Source organism: Cnephaeus nilssonii, assembly GCF_951640355.1.
Source record: "Cnephaeus nilssonii genome assembly, chromosome: 6".
Taxonomy (NCBI): domain Eukaryota; kingdom Metazoa; phylum Chordata; class Mammalia; order Chiroptera; family Vespertilionidae; genus Cnephaeus; species Cnephaeus nilssonii.
In genome coordinates, this window is record NC_137077.1 from 32761832 (window position 1) to 32779819 (window position 17988).

Here is a 17988-nt window from a genome sequence, read left to right on the forward strand (position 1 = left end):
TATGTATTTTTATTGATTTTAGAGAAAGAGGAAGGGAGAGGGAGAGAAACATCAGTGAAAGAAACATCAACATCAATTGGCTGCTTCCTGCATGTCCCCCACTAGGGATCAAGCCCACCACCAGAGCATGTGCCCTGACCGGGAGTCAAACTGCAACCTCCTGGTTCAGGGACCAGTGTTCAATCACTGAGCCACACCGGCTAGGCTCTAATTTTTAACTATTTGTTCCAATTCATAAAAATAAAAATAAATTAATTAAAATTAAACATGTTTTAAAAAGTGTGGCCTACTTGTTCGCAACCACCTAGCATCACTAATCTGTGCAGCTCCTAGTCTGGGCAGAGACTCTCCTTGTCTCTGTATTCCTAAGTACCTTATGCAATCCTAAGTACACGTGGAAGCTTACTGATTGTTTGCTCATAAATAAACCCTAATCTGCTGACTCAAAACATAATGTTAGGGCCCTGGTAGGCGTAGCTCAATTGGTCCCATGCACCAAAAGGTGGCCTGTTTGATTCCCAGTCAGGGCACATGCCTAGGTTGCAGATTCAATTCCCAATCAGAGTACATGTGGGAGGCAGCCAATAGATGTTTCTCTCTCTCTCCCTCTCTCTCTCTAAAATCAATAAAAAGCATATAAAAAAAAAAAGAAAGAAAGAAAACATAATGTTGGAGGCACACCTAACCAGATGGGATTACTGTTTCTTTTCTTTTTTTTTCAAGGAATGGGATCCAGTTGAATGTTAGTGAAGAACATAAGAGTACCATCTCTGAAGGAGAAAAATCTTTACATTGTGAACTCATTCTTGCTCAGTCTGCAGAGGTAGGCACTCTCATCAATGGAAAGCTTTAAAAATCAGCACGTGTGATAACTTGCTATGAATGAAGGTCCATAGCTTGCAGAAAAGCACCTGTGACATTTTGAGGGGAACCTGCTGATTGTTTTTGGAATCCAAGTCTAACGTCTCAGCCTGGAGAACGGACCTGTTTCAAGTTATGGCTTAAAAGTCAAGCATAGGGTTGTGAAACTGTGCATTCAGCATATCTGGATTTCAGAAATCTTTATAGTCTTGTATTTTTCAGGACAAACTCAATACATGTTCCCCAGCCTGGGGTCTTAAAGGTAGCAGTAGAGATCCATGAGCTACTTTTCAGTGTTTGCCCTGTCCCTCACAGCGTGTCTACCATACATAGAGTTCTCAGAAACAGCATGCAGTTTCTTTGCTTTAGGATGTAATTGAACCAAGCCAATTTATTGACAGTGGTGATTACATTCTGAACAGAAATTAGCATTTTATATGTTTTTGGCTAATTTTTATTTATTTTTAAATATATGTTTTATTGTTAATAGTATTACAGATATCTCCCATTTCCCCCCTACCCTGTTACTCCCCTCACCCCAATCCTGGCTAATTTTTGTTTTGTTTTGTTTTGTTAATCCTCCACTGAGGATATTTTCCCATTGGTTTTTAGGGAGAGTGGAAGAGAGAGGAAAAGACAGAGAGAGAAACATTGATGTGAGAGAAACACATTGATTGGTTGTCTCCTGCATGAACCCTGACCAGGGCCTGGGCTGGGGAGGAGCCCGCAACCAAGGTATGTGCTCTTGACTGGAATCAAACCTGGGACTCTTTGGCCCGCAGGCTGACGCTCTATCCACTGAGCCAATCAGGCTATGGCCCGACTAATTTTTAAATAGCAAAATGAATTATTACTTTAAAAAAAACACTCCTTTTGTTAGGTAGACCCAATTCTTTACAACATGGTAGGAAACAATCAAAAGCCTTTTGGGGAATTAAATACTGGGACCCCCCCCCCCCCCACTGCTATATTTCCACTCTTTTACACTTTCCAGTTTTGTGCTTATTATGTTAGGAAATGCTTTATTATCAAATTGCTTTCTTTTCACCACTTCAATGGTCTCTCCATGTCTGTGGACAATGGCTATGTCAGAATGTCCTCCTGTTGACAGCTGTGCTATGCCCTTGAAAGGAGAGGAAGAATGTCTTTGGGGCAAACGCTGTTTGAATTTCTTCTGCCAAGGACGCAGGGGCAACATATGCTGCCTTCCTCTGATGCCGTCTCAGGCAGCCCTGGACATTCTGCCGAGGGCTGTGCTTTCCTGACATTGTTTCAAATACTCATCATTTTACTGCGGTTTTGAAACCAAGCCAAACTGCCAGACTGAGTGAAATGACGGCAAACCTGCCCCGGCAGTGTGTTTCATCCTCGGTCCTCTGAGAGGATGACAGTGTCAGGATGCCAGCTTGTGAAGTTCTACACTTCTCAACCGGGGTTAAACAGCTGGCAAAGTCCTGACTCTGAGGTATACCCCATGGATGGATGAAGAAGTTTGCTTTTAATTAGAACCTGGAAATAAGAGCCCTCTGACCTTTTTCCAACAAGAAGAAAGTTAAATGATAACCACATGATAAGAGACAGAGACTTTGAGAGAAGTATAAGAAATAGTCTTTGTGGGACATTATCTGAGGCTGTCTTCTGTACATGGAAGGGAAACAGAAGAAATCAATCTGTTTTTAGTAGGCTTTATTGAGCACCCCACCCCAACATATTTTTCTGTGAATTTCTTTACATTCCCTTATTTTTGGAAAATTAGAGCCGTAACAGTTTATATCACCACATGTAAATGTTATCCATGGGATAAATGGAACTTTCTTAAGAACAAATAAATGATAAGTTAAAGTCATACTAAAGAGAAAATGTAAAAACTGTTTTTGGGGGCACATAGGAGGATTCCATAAGGCTATTTAGAATGGGGACAATTACATTGAGCACTGGGTATGATTTTTATAAAATAAAAGTATTAATTATTAGAATGATAAGAGTCTTGAACATTTTGGTAATTGTTCCAGAACACGGAAACTGAGCAGCAGTGCAGTTTAATCAGCTTGTCATCTCTGGACACAATGATGGACCAAGACACGCTGCTGTCACTGAGAGAACCCGAGCAGAAGGGAGTGGCATTCACAGCTACTCTCCCGAAGCTGGTCTTACATAGCATATGCCTATCATGGGGTTTCACTGACTAGGAACGTCTGCAGACAACTGACCTGCAACCTGTCTGCTGAGTACAAGCATATGTGTGTGTTGTTAAACTCCAAATCATCCTACTATGAAAGAGAAGATTTTTCTCAAACATTCCTGAAGTTGATCTTCTAGTCCTGAGTCAATCAGGACTAACTGACCATTGGATATGGATTGCTTGAGCATAGTTTTCCTACAGGTTAATCTTTAGTATCAAAGGGCTGAAGACATGGTATCTATTGAACAGTTTCCTTCTAGCTAATGGCTGGCACCTCTTTCTTCATTTTAATATGTGACTGGAAACTCTAGATGGTCAGAGAAAGCAGAGAGTCTTCGTGTTGGCATTTCCAGTCCCTTCCGCAGTGCCTAGCATGTGTGGTAGGTAGTATTTAGTTTGACAAATGAAAAAAATCCACAAAAATGCTTGTTTCCTTCTATTCGAGAGGAAGATAAAAATGGGTAGGTTTTGCTGGAAAATGATTCTATCTCTGCATATTCAGTATGGATAGAGAACCTGACGAGAGGTAACATCTACACATGGCAACGTCCTGGGGTAAAGGCAAGTCATTGAGTGGCGTTAGTTGAGAAGGAACTTTCTCTGGGTTACCTCTGTAATAGAACTTTGGTCCACATTAGTTCTTATATAATAGCATACGTCTTCCCCCTGAATTTCTAGTTGAAGATGTGAAACTCTTTTTCAGCATGAAGACGTTTCTGAAGTGGAAACCCTCATTGACCACCCTCTCCAGTGGGTAACTAGTCCAGAAATTACTGTGAAAGAAAAGTGGGAGGACATGCTTACTGTAAGTGTTCTGTATTTTGTGATTTTCCTGGTTCCCCTTCTGCCTTTGAAACCCAGGTAATACTAATTGTGTACAGTTCCATATCAGGCATTATTGGAGTCTTCTGCTGTCTCAGTCTGATGCTGTGTGTAGAGTGTGTGCCTGGGGGTGTGTGTATAAATGTGCCTATGTGGGTGAGGGTGAGTGTGACCGTTAGGATAAAGTCTTTGAGGGTGAGGGTGAGGAAAAAGTGAGAGTGAGTGAGTTTGAAGATATGTGTTATATGTTGGAGAAACAAAGACTAAATAAGATGACTTAATGAAAGTGTATTTTATTTGAATTCTTGTGAGAATTGGCTAGTTTAAGACACTTAACATTGGCTTATTAAAATTCTCTGACTTTGGTAGAATGGTTAGTGTGCAAAAGAATCTTATTCCTGAGATTCTGACAGTATTATTATCCCCAATATTTGCAGAACATTGAAAAACCATGAGCTTCTTAGGTAGCCATTTCCAGTTTAGTTAGGAAAGAACCATATAAATCTCCTTAATTTATCTATCACTTATTATCTCTACTTCTTGATTGCCAGACAACTATTAATGTGCCTCAGCCCCTAAATTAAACTAAAGCAAGAAGGAAACTCTGGAATGTTAATTTCAATCCCTTTGCCAAACAAACCTTTTTTTAAGAAGTTGCTTTTGAAAATGCTAATCAACAGATACTGATTTTATTGCATTCCCATGGTATTCTAAAGCAGTTGTGATAATTGGTGAAATGGTCAGGAACCCACGATCGTAAGAAAAACAAATGAAATTCAGTTTCATGCATTTGATAAGTACCCAATACGTACTTGTTAAATTGAGATAATCAACCTAGAGGATAATCAATTTTGGGGCAATTAAAAAAATAGTATGTGTCCAATTAGAATTTAGGGTCCAATAACAGGGAATACTATTGAAAGGAGAATGGCCACAGCATTTCATATTGCCTCTATCATGTTTATATTTAATACTGGAATAGTGGAGTTCGTTTTGTGATTTTCCTTATAGGAATACAAATATACCATGGAAGAGAAACTAAATTTTTGCATTTTAATGCTGAAGAGCTTGGGAAACCACAAAGAATCTCTTGATAAAGAGTTTGTCGAGTTGATGGAGATTTTGAAGAGATTCGGGCTGGAATATTTTTATTTCAGAAAGGAATATCTTTCCAGGTGACGATCATTTATGTATAAGAAACCCATGCTTTATGAACCTGACACCTTTGTGATTGTGCCATAGCCTTCAGTTCATTTTTTTTCTAAGTTCTATGTATTGATTTCTGATAATACTTTTTCAGGGAAGACATTTTTGTCTGACAATCTCGAATTGTGAAATAGTGTAAAATTGACTAATATATTCAAAATTGCAAATAGTGAACTTTAACATCTGTGGAAAACCAGTATAATGAGTTATTTTCTTTAGAGAAGGAATTTGGAATTACAGAACATAGAATTATTTTAACCATAGGAGCCTTAGAGACCATTTAGTAAAACCTCATCATTTTACACAAGACCAAGGCATAAGGATGGAAAGTGAATTGATCAAGACCTGAGAGTTAATGGAAAATCCACAGGTAGATCTGTTAATGGAATAACCTCATGCTGGGTCTGTTGACTCCTATCCCATTGGGCTTCATGTTCCACCTTAGGATACAATGCATCATATTGGGCACTAGGAAATTAAATCGCAAATGAAGAGTCTGGGGAATAAAGGGCTCTAAATATAAAATAATTTACCAACTAACCCTTTCTCTGACCTTAATTCTTATGATTATGGGGAAATTCTTGAAATTTGTAGTTTGTAAAGCACATATACTAAAAACAAGGGCAGTGAGTATATTTTTTGTTGACCTCTGTTTCTATAGCTGCTAGTACGATACTAAGTGTTCCCTTAAGAAGTGCTTTTCAAAGGAATGAATGAACATGGGTGTATATTGAATTTTAATAAAGTAAAAAAAAAAAGTCATTAGAGGCCAAGGTTGCTTTAAAAAGCCAGAAGAAAAACTATTTTCTTCCCTCTAAATAAGGAAACTAGATGCCAGAGATAATACCAGAAGGAACTCTCAAGAAAATAATCTTCTGCTTTTCCTAAGAAGCAGTGAGCCGAGACTTCCCCTTAGTGGTAAAGCTGTGGGTTAAGGAGATATGCAGCTTCCTTACCCAGATACCGTCTCTACAAAAGGGAGCATTGAAATTCTGTTTAGCAACAAAGAACTATTTTGAGAGAGGCCTCTGCTACTAGAGTTATCTCTGAATACGTGAATCTTCTGTATTATCTACTAGACACACTAGAAACCCAATTAAATAATAGTAGGTGCAATTTATTGAAAGCTTACTGTGTTGGATGTAGTGCTGAGAATTTGACATGTATTTATCTCCAGAGAGGTTTGATAACGTCCCAAGGTCACCCAGGTAGGATTAAGTAACAACTGGGATCAGATCTAGATATGTTCAGCTTCAAAATACATGTTCTTACAACTATTAATCCCCCACTATCTACTTGCTAAAATCTGATATAATGTTCATTAAAAATATTCTGGAAACCTAGCAGTGGGGAAAATACCATTTATAAATGTAAGAAAGGTTTAGCCCCTGACTTCTAGACATAATTTAAAATAGAAAAAATCATATCGACACTTTACATCAAATGACTTGGCTACGTGTTTTAACTATGCATGGGAAAATGGGTGGAGAAATTTGTGAGAATAAGAAAATTTTCTTTAGATGAGGTAGGAAATATTTTTTAAAGGTAACATTCAGGGGCTATAAACTTAGGTAGAGAAGGCTTCCATTCTGACACAAGATAACTAGGCTCCAGAGCCTAGGGATGGAAAGAATTGAGGGTCAAGCCCGACTAATGTGGCTCAGTGGTTGAGTGTCAACCTGTGAACTGGGAGGTCATGGCTTGATTCCCAGTCAGAGCATATGCCCAAGAGTCAAGGTGGGTCAGTGAAAAAAAAAAGGGGTCTCAAAAGGTTTGGTTTGAAAAGCATGTCATCATTGGACAACATCTAAGTGTCAGCTCTTTGCCTGACTCCGTTGCCCTGTCCCTCCCACATAGGTACTAGGGAATTATAGGAAAGGAGACAGAAATCTCTGCCTCCATGAAACTACCATCTATTGAAGGACACAGATGATGAACAAATAAACACATAATTATATACTGTAATGCCAGGTTGATATGAAGTAAATGAAAGCAGGATATAAAGACCAAGAATGGCAGGGGCAGGAGAACCTAATTTTAGAAAAGTGGCCAGGAAAGCCCTGTCTGAGGAGTGATCAATTGAGTGGATAGCTGAATGAAATGAGAGAGTGAGCTATGTAATGATCTCGGCAGTGTCTGAGGCAGAGGAACTAACTGTGGTTGTAATGAGATTGTATGTTTGAGCATCGGTGAGAGGCCAGCATGACTGGGGTGGAGTGAGTTCTGAGCAGTGGTAGGAGATGAGGCCAGAGAGATAGTCAGGGGTCAGGTCCACAGCCTTTCAGTTCATGTTTAGGAGTGGGGATTGTTTTCTGAGTGGATGGGAAGCCATCATCTATAATAATAAAAGCATAATATGCAAATCAACTGAACGGCTGAACAGCAGAACGACCGTCTGGATGACTACACTGGCACGCACTGGCACCAGGCCAGCCAAGGCGGGTGCAATATGATTGGTTGGGGGGCCCCGCCATTGCCCCACGATCGCCCCACAGAGGGAGCCAGTGGGGCGATCAATCGAGGGGGGAGGAGGAGTGGCGGCAGACGAGGGCAGTGCCAGGCCAAGGCAGGTGTGGGCGGGGGGCAGGGCTGGCAGCCGGAGGGAAGCCTGGGTGCTGGTAGCCAGAGGGAAGCCAGTGCTGGTAGCTGGGGGAAGAGGGGCCTACCCTTGCACGAATTTCGTGCATCGGGCCTCTAGTAGGGTTATAAGCAGAGAAGTAATGTAACTTGTGTTTTGAAAGATTATTCTGGCTGCTGGGTAGAAAATTGTCTATAGAGGGCAAGATTTAAAGCAGTGGACTAGTGAGAAGAGTTTTTTTTTAAATAATAGATTGCCAGTTAGAGATTCTGAAATCAACTTACTGGATTATGACCCATTTAAAAAAAAAAAATATATATATATATATGAAATATCAGAGTGTATTACATATAGTAAGAATAAGTAATATTTCTTAACATTTTTGTTTCAGCTGTGTGTGTGTGTGTAAGTGCTTGAAATATATTTACTGGGTCATGGTAAAAAAGCAAGACAAAAACATTGAGTTAAGAACTATAGTAATAGTCCAGGTGAGAGATGTGACATAAGCCAGAGTGATCACTGTAAAAGTGGTAAGAAACGGTTGGATTCAAACTATATTTTGAGGATGGATCATATCTGACATGCTAGTGAATTAGTTGTGGGACTGGAAGAAAGAGAAGAGACATCCTTGACTTAGAGGGTTGTGGTCTGAAACTAAAATCTATTTGGATGCCAAAGTCTGTGGGAGACTCAGACTTGGCAAGAGTAGTAATCAAGATTTAGCATTAACATGTTAACAAGGAGAGCTGCTGAATTTAAAAATACACACTCAAAGATAATTATTTACCTCTTACTGTGATAATAAAAATCTCAATAAAAGAAAAATCTTCAGTGGTTCAACAGCTGTTAAATTTTTAAAAAAATGTTTTTATTGATTTTTAGGGAGAGAGGAAGGAAGAGGGATAGAAACATCAATGATGAGAGAGAATCATTGATTGGCTGCCTCCTGCACAACCCCTATTGGGGACCAAGCCTGCAACCCATGCATGTGCCCTGACCGGGAATAGAACCAGTGACTTATTGGTTCATGGGTTGATGCTCAACCACTGAGCCATAATGACCAGCTGTTAAATATTTTTAATAAATGGTTCTATCTCATTTTTAAAAGCTATTTCTAAGATTGTTATGATTTATAAAGTACATAAAATATATTGTCTTAAATATGCAAACACATACAAGTCATTAAAAATTTCATATTATTAAGTATGGATTTCTATTGGTCCTTACAGTCATTTTGCTTTCATTCAGAAGATAATGGACTCTTGAGAGCTTAGATTATTTCTCAAGGAACTAGAAAAAGAAGAAAAAACAAAGTTTAAATTTAGCACAAGGAAGGAAATAATAAAAATTAGAGCAGAAGTAAAATAGAAAAACAATCTTTAAAAATCAATGAAATTAAGAGTTGGTTTTTGAAAAAAAAAGATAAACAAAATTAACAAATCTTTAGCTAGACTTTGAAAAAGACAATACTCAAATAAGTAAAATATGAAATGGAAGAGGAGACATTACAACTGATGCCACAGTAGGGGAAACTATCATAAAAGACTACTATGAACAATTATATACCAACAAATTGGATAACCCTGAAGAAATAAATAAGTTCCTAGAAACATGCAACTTAACCAAGACTGAATCAAGAAGAAACAGAATATCTGAACAGAGCAATAACTAGTAAAGAGGCTGAAACAATATTCAGAAACCTCCCAACAAAGAAAAGCCCAGGACCAGATGTCTTCACTGGTGAGTCTGCCAAACATTTAAAGATTAATGCAAACCTTTGGAGCTCTTTCAAAAAATTGAAGAGGAGGGACAACTTACTGATTTGTTTTATGAGGAGAGCATTATCCTGACACCAAAAACACTACAAACACACACACACACACACACACACACACACACACACACACACACACACACCACTACAGGCCAATATCCCTGATGAATATACATGTAAAAATCCTCAACAAAATACTGGCAAACCAATTTCAACAGCACATTAAAAAGATTGTTATATACCACGATCAAGTGAGATTTATCCCTTCAATGCAATAATGACTCAACATACACAAATAAATTAATGTGCAGCACATTAACAGAATGAATAAATATCACAATAGCACCTAAATTGATATTAAAAACCCCCACATTTAATAAGATTCAATACTTTCATAATAAAACTACGTATTCAAAAAACTAGAAATAGAAGGAAACTACCTCAAGATCATAAAGGCTATCTATGAAAAGCTAACATCATACTCAATGGTGAAAAACTGAAAGCTTCAGAAATAAGGCAGGCATGCCCACTCTTACCTCTTCCATGCAACATGGTACTGGAAGCCCTAGTTAGAGCAATCAGACAAGACAAAGGCATCCACATTGGAAAAAAATAAGTAAAGTCATCTCTGTTTGCAGATAACATGGTTTTACATATAGAAAACCCTAAAGACTCCACAATAAACTTGTTAAAACTAATAAACAAATTCAACAATTTTATATCATACAAAATGAACACACAAAAATCAGTTGCATTTCTATAAACTATTAATTCACAATAGCTGAAAAGAAACCTGAAAAAACAATCCTATTTAGTATAGCATCCAAACAAAGGAAATACTTAGGAATAAACTTAACAAATGAGGTAAAGGCTTGTATACTGAAAACTACAAAACATTGCTGAAAGAAATCAAAGAAGACATAAATAAATGGAAATACATTCTATGTTCATGGATTGGAAGACTTAATGGTGTGTTAAAATGTTCATACTACCCAAAGCAACCTACATATTTAATGTAATCCCTATCAAAATCCTAATGGCATTTTTTACAGCAATAGAGAAAAACAATCCTATTGTTCATATGGAACCACAAAGCACCTGAAATAGTCAAAACAATTTTGAGAAAAAACAAATCGGAAGGTATCACACTTCCTGGTTTCAAACTATATCATAAAACTATAGTAATCAAAACAGTATGGTACTGGTCTAAAGACAGACGTAGAGACCAAGAGAAGAGTATGAAGCAACCCATGCTTATATGGTCAACTGATCTCTGACTAGTGTGCCAAGGATGCACAATGGGAAACAATAGTCTTTTCAACAAATGGTGTTGGAAAAATTGGATATCCACACGTTAAAGAATGAAGTTGAGCCCTTATTATATATCATCTACAAAAATCAACTCAAAATGGAGTCAAGACTTAAAGCCTAAAAGTGTAAAATTCCTAGAAGAAAATCTTGGAGGGAAAGCTTCATGATATTGGTCTTGGCAATGATTTCTTGGATAGGACACCAAAAAGCACAGGCAACAACAGAAAAAATAAACAAGTGGATCTATATCATACTAAAAAGCTTCTGCACAGCAAAGGAATTCACAGAGTGAAATGGTAACCTGTGCAATGAGAGGAAATATTCCAAACCATATATCTGATAAGGGGTTAATATTCAAAATACATGAGGAACTTCTACAGTTCAATAATAAACAAAACCACCAACTAACCCAGTTTGAAAACTGGCAGAGGACCTGAATAGACATTTCTCCAAAGAGGTCGTATACATGGCCAATAGACATATGAAAAGGTGCTCAACATCACTAATCATTTGAGAAATGCGAATTAAAATCACAATGAGATGTCACCTCATATCTGTCAGATTGGCAATCATCAATAAATCAACAAATAACAAGTGCTGGAGAGGATGTGGAGAAAATGGAATCCTCGTGCACTGTTAGTGGGATTGTAAATTAGTGTCGCCACTATGGAAGATACTATGGAGATTCCTCAAAAAATTAAAAGGGGCGCTGCCTTATGATCCAGCAATTCCACTTCTGGGTATTTATTAAAAACAACACACACACACACACACACACACACACACACACACACACACAAACACACTAATTCAAAAAGATATATTTACCCCTATGTTCATTGCAGCATTACTAGTATTAGCTAAGATATGGAAGCAACATGGATGTCTATCAGTAGATGAATGGATAAAGAAGAGGTGATATATATATATATATTTCAATTACATATATGAATTTTCATAGGAATAGTATTTTATATATGAATATCCTTGCCATTATTGACAATGTGGATGGACCTAGAGGGTATTATGCTAAGTTAAATAAGTCAAAGAAAAATATATGATTTTACTTATAAGTGGAATCTATAAAAACAAAACTAATAAATTATACAAACAGAACCATAGATATGGAGAACAAGCTGATCATTGCTAAAACAAGGGCTGGGCCGAAACCGGTTTGGCTCAGTGAATAGAGCGTCAGCCTGCGGACTCAAGGGTCCCAGGTTCGATTCTGGTCAAGGGCATGTACCTTGGTTGCGGGCACATCCCCAGTAGGGGGTGTGCAAGAGGCAGCTGATCGATGTTTCTCATCAATGTTTCTAACTCTCTATCCCTCTCTCTTCCTCTCTGTAAAAAAATCAATAAAATATATTTTAAATAAATAAATAAATAATAAAATGAGGGCTGGGGGATGGGAATAAAAAAAGTGTAGTTGGAAAAAAATGAGCAGAGTACTTAAATAGTCATTTCTCAAAAAAAAAAAAAAAGATATACAGCCAACAGGTATATGAAAAAAATGCTCAAAATCTCCGATCATTAGGGAGATGCAAATAAAAACCGTAATGAGTCATTTACAATGATGAATCAATCACACCTGTTAGGAAGACTATCATTAAAAAATAACAACACCCAAAAGATACCAACTGTTGACAAGGGTGTAGAGAAATGGAAACTCTGTATACTGTTCATGGGAATATAAAATGGTGCAACTGCTATAGAAAACAGTATAGAGGTTCCTCAAAAAATTTTAAATAGAACTACCATATGATCTAGCAATCACACTTCTGGGTATCCAAAAAAAAAAATTCAAAGCAGAATCTCAAAGAGATACTTGCACACTCATGTTCATTGCAGCATTATTCAGAATAAGATGTGAAAACAGCCTAAATGTTCATCAGTGGATGAATGAATAAAGTAATGCGGTATAGAAATAATATTCAGCCTTAAAAAAGAAGGCAATTTTGCCACATGCGACAACATGGATGAATCTTGAGGACATTATGCTAAGTGAAATAAATCAGTTACACAAGGACAAACTGCATGATTACCCTTAAATGAGGTGTTAAAAATTATCAAACCAATAGAAGCAGAGAGTAGAATGGTGGTTTCCAGGGGTTAGGGGAGGAAGAAATGGGGAGATGCAATTCTTCAACGGGTATAGTTTTAGTTACATAGGATGAGAAAGTTGTAGAGATATGCTGTATAACATTGTGCATATAGTTAACTCTGTGTTACATATTTAAAACTGTGTTAGGGGGGTAAATCCCATGTTAAATGTTCTCACCCCGATTTAAGAAAAGAAACTCTGGCTATAAGCTATTGTACAATCTTAGTAGAATATGTGTTCAGATGGTTTTAATTTTGTTTAGGGTTTTGTTTGCTAGTTTACTATAATGGTAAAGCATTCTTACCCATCCTTGTGTGGTCCTTTTTGTGATCAGGGCAGGATTTATGACAACGCTCAATGGGATTCTGACTGTGTGTTAACATTTGGAGAGGCACACAAAAGGCCTAAACTTGACAATGTTTCCCTCCCTGCTTTGAACTCCCAAAGTTTGTCATCCCTTTGAGCTAAGATCCTTATTCAGGTCAAGTTGTTTCCAGATAGTCATTGATATGTTGATACATAGCATACTTCAAATAATCTCCTCTGTTAACAGTGAGTAGATGCATTTTGACTTATTTTGAGAATTAAGGTCAGATCCGAAAGAGAGGTAACATAACACTAAGAGGTCGGGGTGAGGAAGAAAGGGAGGGGGAGGTCTTCAGAAAGAGAAGACTGCAGGGGAAATACGAACAGCTGGCTTTTGCCTGTGCTTGGGAGCGCCCTTCCTGTCCTCATGGCACACATTTCCACCATGATTGGCAACTTTTAAGGAGAAAGGCTAAGGTCATGATATGAAGTTTCCATTTCTTCTCTTTTTCCTCCCTCATTCTTTTTTTTTTCCCTGCAAAAGCTAGCTGTGCTGTGTCAATATTGCACCTGCCACTGTGACCTCCTTATAGCTCCATCCTCTAAGCAGTTGGCCACCAATGCAAAGTGCTATAAATGCAGCTTGTGGGGAACTGAATATTCTAATGTAAAATAGGAAACTACATGTCCTGATCTGTCAAGCGAGGGCATCAAGCTAAGTGATCAATACGATGGCTTTAATTAAAATGCCATATTGGAGAAGCACTTGTATGAATGAAAACACTTTCACTTTTGCCTCTGATCTCTGAGGAAATGTATGAAGTCTGAATTTGTCACAACTTCCCAGGGGTGACTCTTAGTTGAAATGTCACTGACAGCTTGTGGTTTGGACTTTTTTTTTTTTTTTAACTCCAGGCAGAAACAACTAGAAGCCATCAAACAACTGCAAGAAGGTGCTGTCAACCAGGAAGCCATCCTCAGGAAGAAGGTCCAGGAAGCCAGTCAACGGCTAGAGGATGCAGAGGAGCAGGTAGGCTGGCCTTTGACTATATTATATTTAGGGGAAGCCTCCTCAGATGTCTTTAAAACCATGAGATAAAAATGGAGAAGGAACAACAACAGAAAAAAAAAAAAACACCAAAGAGGAACTGTGAAGTTCAGTCCCTGGAGACTAGCAGTGTGCGGAGGAAGTAAAGGGGGCGTTGTAAAAGAGGCGGTGTCAACAGTCTGCTGCGAAAGGAGGCAACTCTGCAGAAAGAGGCAACTTGACATAGCAGGACTGTTAGGGCTGTGGATAGAGCTCGGGCACACGAAGCCCATGCAAACCCAGAATTGCAGAAGTTCAGTGGAGGCTTATCACTTCCCTGAGAACAAAAGCACATTTGCAGTTTCCTGTGCATAAGAGTGTGCACTCAATTGCTTTCTTTTCCGGGACACACTGTGAAAAATCCAGTATTAACTGTACGTCTCCAGGTTGAGGACCGAGAGGGCACAGCCCACTCTGCCAGGGAAAAGGCGAAGTCTTTGCTGCATCAATTGGAGGAAGCAATTTCAGAACAACTGAGTCTCCAGACTGTAAATACCGAGTTAGTGAACACTTGCCAGGCCCTGGAGCAGAAGACAAGGAAACGGAAAAGTGAGTAGCAAATATTTGTGATGGCCCCATTTCGTCCCCTCTGGGGTGGGGTGAAGGGACTGCAGCCATTTTTAGAGATTACAGCTGCTGTATTAATGAGACATGTATGACAATGAAATGGTTCCAGAAGGCGTACTGTGGGCGTTCAGAGGCATTTGCCTGGTAGCTAGGTAGATTGCTTTAACCACTGGCTTTCCTTTCGGTTGCTAAATTTGTCCGGGACTGTTAATGCTTTAAAAATTAAATAAAACTTCTCAGTATCTGTAAAAGTAAACAAGGGGGGAAAAAACTTGTTCGCCTGGGATATTTGAACCTGCAAATTGTTTATGGATTCTGCCCTGATTTTATTAGCTAGTTTGGACCCATCTTGTGGTAGAAAAGACCCTTCCTCTCTGTTTCCTTTTAAGCGGTCATTTTAGGTTTGGACAAAGTACTTATGAATTTAATGGGTGTCAAAATATTAAATATATGTGAACATTCTTTTAAAATGTATTCTTTACATATATATTTTTGCTTTATAAGTTAGAATATTTTTTCGTTTTTCTATATTACCTAAAAGTGGGTAAGTGTTTACTAAGGATTTAGGTAAGAAGACAACTGTCAAATTACAGATGTCAGATTATTTATAAGTTTATTTTATTCTAAAAATGTGAAAAAAACACCATAAACATATAAAGCTTATTTATTTGACCATGTGTCAGACAATTGCTTTTGTTCAGCCAGCTTCTTGTTCTAAGTATAAATGTTCTTTTTATAGGAAGCTATTGGTTTGGATAATAAACAACAAACTATAAGCTTAAGGCAAGCTAGAGATGGAACGTCTCAGATGTGTTTATTTTGGATTTCTTGTACCCTTTCTATTGTTATCTGAGATAAGAGTTTAAAGGAACTGGCTAGTTCTAAAGTAGCAGTGGTTATGCAACATATTATTATTATTTTTAAACTTGGAGAACTTGCTAGCTTTTAATAACTCTAAGTATTGGATTACGTTATTTCACTCTGTCACACTATGTAAGGCTTGCGTTGAATGACACCATCTGTGTGTTATTTTAATATTGCCCAGAGGGCCTCCGAGAAGGTCCCTTTAGGATTAGAAGTGTTCATGTTGAAGGCATGAATAATAACCAAATTTGGTTTATGATGTGTTTGCTTTGGACACTATGCTAAAAGGACTAGTCTTTTGGTCCAGTTATATTTATCTTTTGATTAAATCAACACTATACACACCCCCCCCATATTTTATAAAACTAAGAATTTATCACTCCTCCCAAACCTCCATGATTTCTTCTTGGAAGTCAACTTTTGTAACTTATCTCAAAATATACATTCCGGATACTATGAACTTGCTACTGTCTTCCTAGTTTATCCTCAGGAGATAATTGGTCCAAATATTATTAAAATTATTAAACTATTCAACCCAGCTGCCCTGGGTTGAATGCATGCATTTTCTTTGGGGTGGATAAAGTAGGGTGGATGCCTCCTTTCTGCCCCTAGGTGCCCACAACCTGCTTGGCTTTAGGAACTCCTCTACTTGACTGTATTTTTTGCTACATAAAGAAGGCAAACGTGTCAAGATTATACTCTTACAACCATTTGCTTTTGAAGGTCTTCCTAATAATTTGCTTAAAGATCAACTTTTGCAAGAAGAGGGAAACTTAGGTAGCAGATATTTTTGACAAGTTCTGTAGAGCAGACTTTCCAGACAGGCTGAACAAATGTCACTGAGGTAAGACGGCGATCACACAAACATCCTCGCACCTTCTGCCATGACCACTGCCACCACATGCCGTTTGAGTTCTGAGTCAACATTTGAATTCTGGGGTCAGAAAATAAAAATATTGAAGTCCATTGGTTCTTCGGAAACTTTCTGGTTGGCTTAATAAAGTCCTTAAGTATTTAAAGCAACTACTTGCTGTTCCATCTAAGAAGGGCTCACTAGCAAATGGTGTGGGATGCAGTTGTTTTGTTCATCCGCTCAGGTCAATGACAGTGGCCACAGACTGGAACTAGGAAGCTGTTTATGCCATTTGGCTAGAAATTCTGTACTTGGTGCTTAATGAATAATATTGTTCAGCTTTTCAATTTGCCACCAGGACTGGACTGATTTGCAACATAACCAGCATACGTGCTTGCCTCCATGAACTGTGCCATTAGAACTGCTAAATTTCTTGAATGGTTACTTATAGGTTTCCTGCTGCTTTTTACCTTTGTGTGTACCTAAGTATCTTGTTACAAAGGCAATACTGGATGAGTAAATTGATGTTTACTTTAAAAAGGGAATAAAAACATCTTAGATCTAGGGTGTGCACTCAACATACTAGGGTGAATCTAACATGAAACATACACTACGTGATCTAATCTAAACCATAACTCCTCTACTATTCATCCTTTTTTTTCTTTCCTATCTGACACGAAATTATCACTGAGTCACTCACTTAATAGACAACGAGGGAATTACCTTTAGAAACCAGGAACATTTCATTGGGGAGAGAGCCTGAGAAGGTTCTGTTTATTATAACTCCCTTTTTGAACAGTGTCTATGTATGAACTGTGTAGTTCAGAGAAGGCTTTCATTCTAGATAATCTCACTGGAAACTCTTCTAGCTTGCTATTCTTAGCATGGAGGTCATGAGATATGGGACAGACAGCAGCCTTACAACTTTGCGGATGGATGCAAGGTGAGAGCCCCATGACCTCAGCAGTCAGTACACAAGAGGGAAATGAGACAGGAAAGGGGCATTCAAGGTGATGGAGACACTTTAGGCCAGTGGTCGGCAAACTCATTAGTCAACAGAGCCAAATATCAACAGAACAACGATTGAAATTTCTTCTGAGAGCCAAATTTTTTAAACTTAAACTTCTTCTAACGCCACTTCTTCAAAATAGACTCGCCCAGGCCGTGGTATTTTGTGGAAGAGCCACACTCAAGGGGCCAAAGAGCCGCATGTGGCTCGCGAGCCGCAGTTTGCCGACCATGGCTTTAGGATAGGTGTTGAATTGTGAGCCAAGGAGAAAACCAAAGTCAGATATAGCTCTCTCAACACCTCGAATGGGATGGGGGCCTAGATTTTCCCACATGAAGGGTGCTGGTATGGATGAAGTAACCTAGGAGGCAGCATAGCTTAATGATTAAGGGCATGGGATTTGAAGTTATACCTATATTCTGATTCCTGCCAAAGAGAAACTGGAGAGAGTTGGGCAAATCACT

The 17988-nt window shown here is 38.4% G+C and overlaps 1 protein-coding gene across 1 annotated transcript in view; it reads left to right on the forward strand.

Annotated features, from left to right (window-relative positions):
- IRAG2 (inositol 1,4,5-triphosphate receptor associated 2) overlaps window positions 1–17988 on the forward strand; it is a gene marked incomplete at its 5' end in the record, with an annotated part of 82057 nt that overhangs the window by 20879 nt on the left and 43190 nt on the right. Inside the window, 6 exons of the mRNA XM_079775529.1 lie at window positions 724–823; window positions 2874–3008; window positions 3747–3848; window positions 4877–5040; window positions 14060–14174; window positions 14618–14780. Of these exons, the coding sequence (XP_079631655.1) occupies window positions 724–823; window positions 2874–3008; window positions 3747–3848; window positions 4877–5040; window positions 14060–14174; window positions 14618–14780 (779 nt within the window). The remainder of the gene's footprint in view (window positions 1–723; window positions 824–2873; window positions 3009–3746; window positions 3849–4876; window positions 5041–14059; window positions 14175–14617; window positions 14781–17988) is intronic.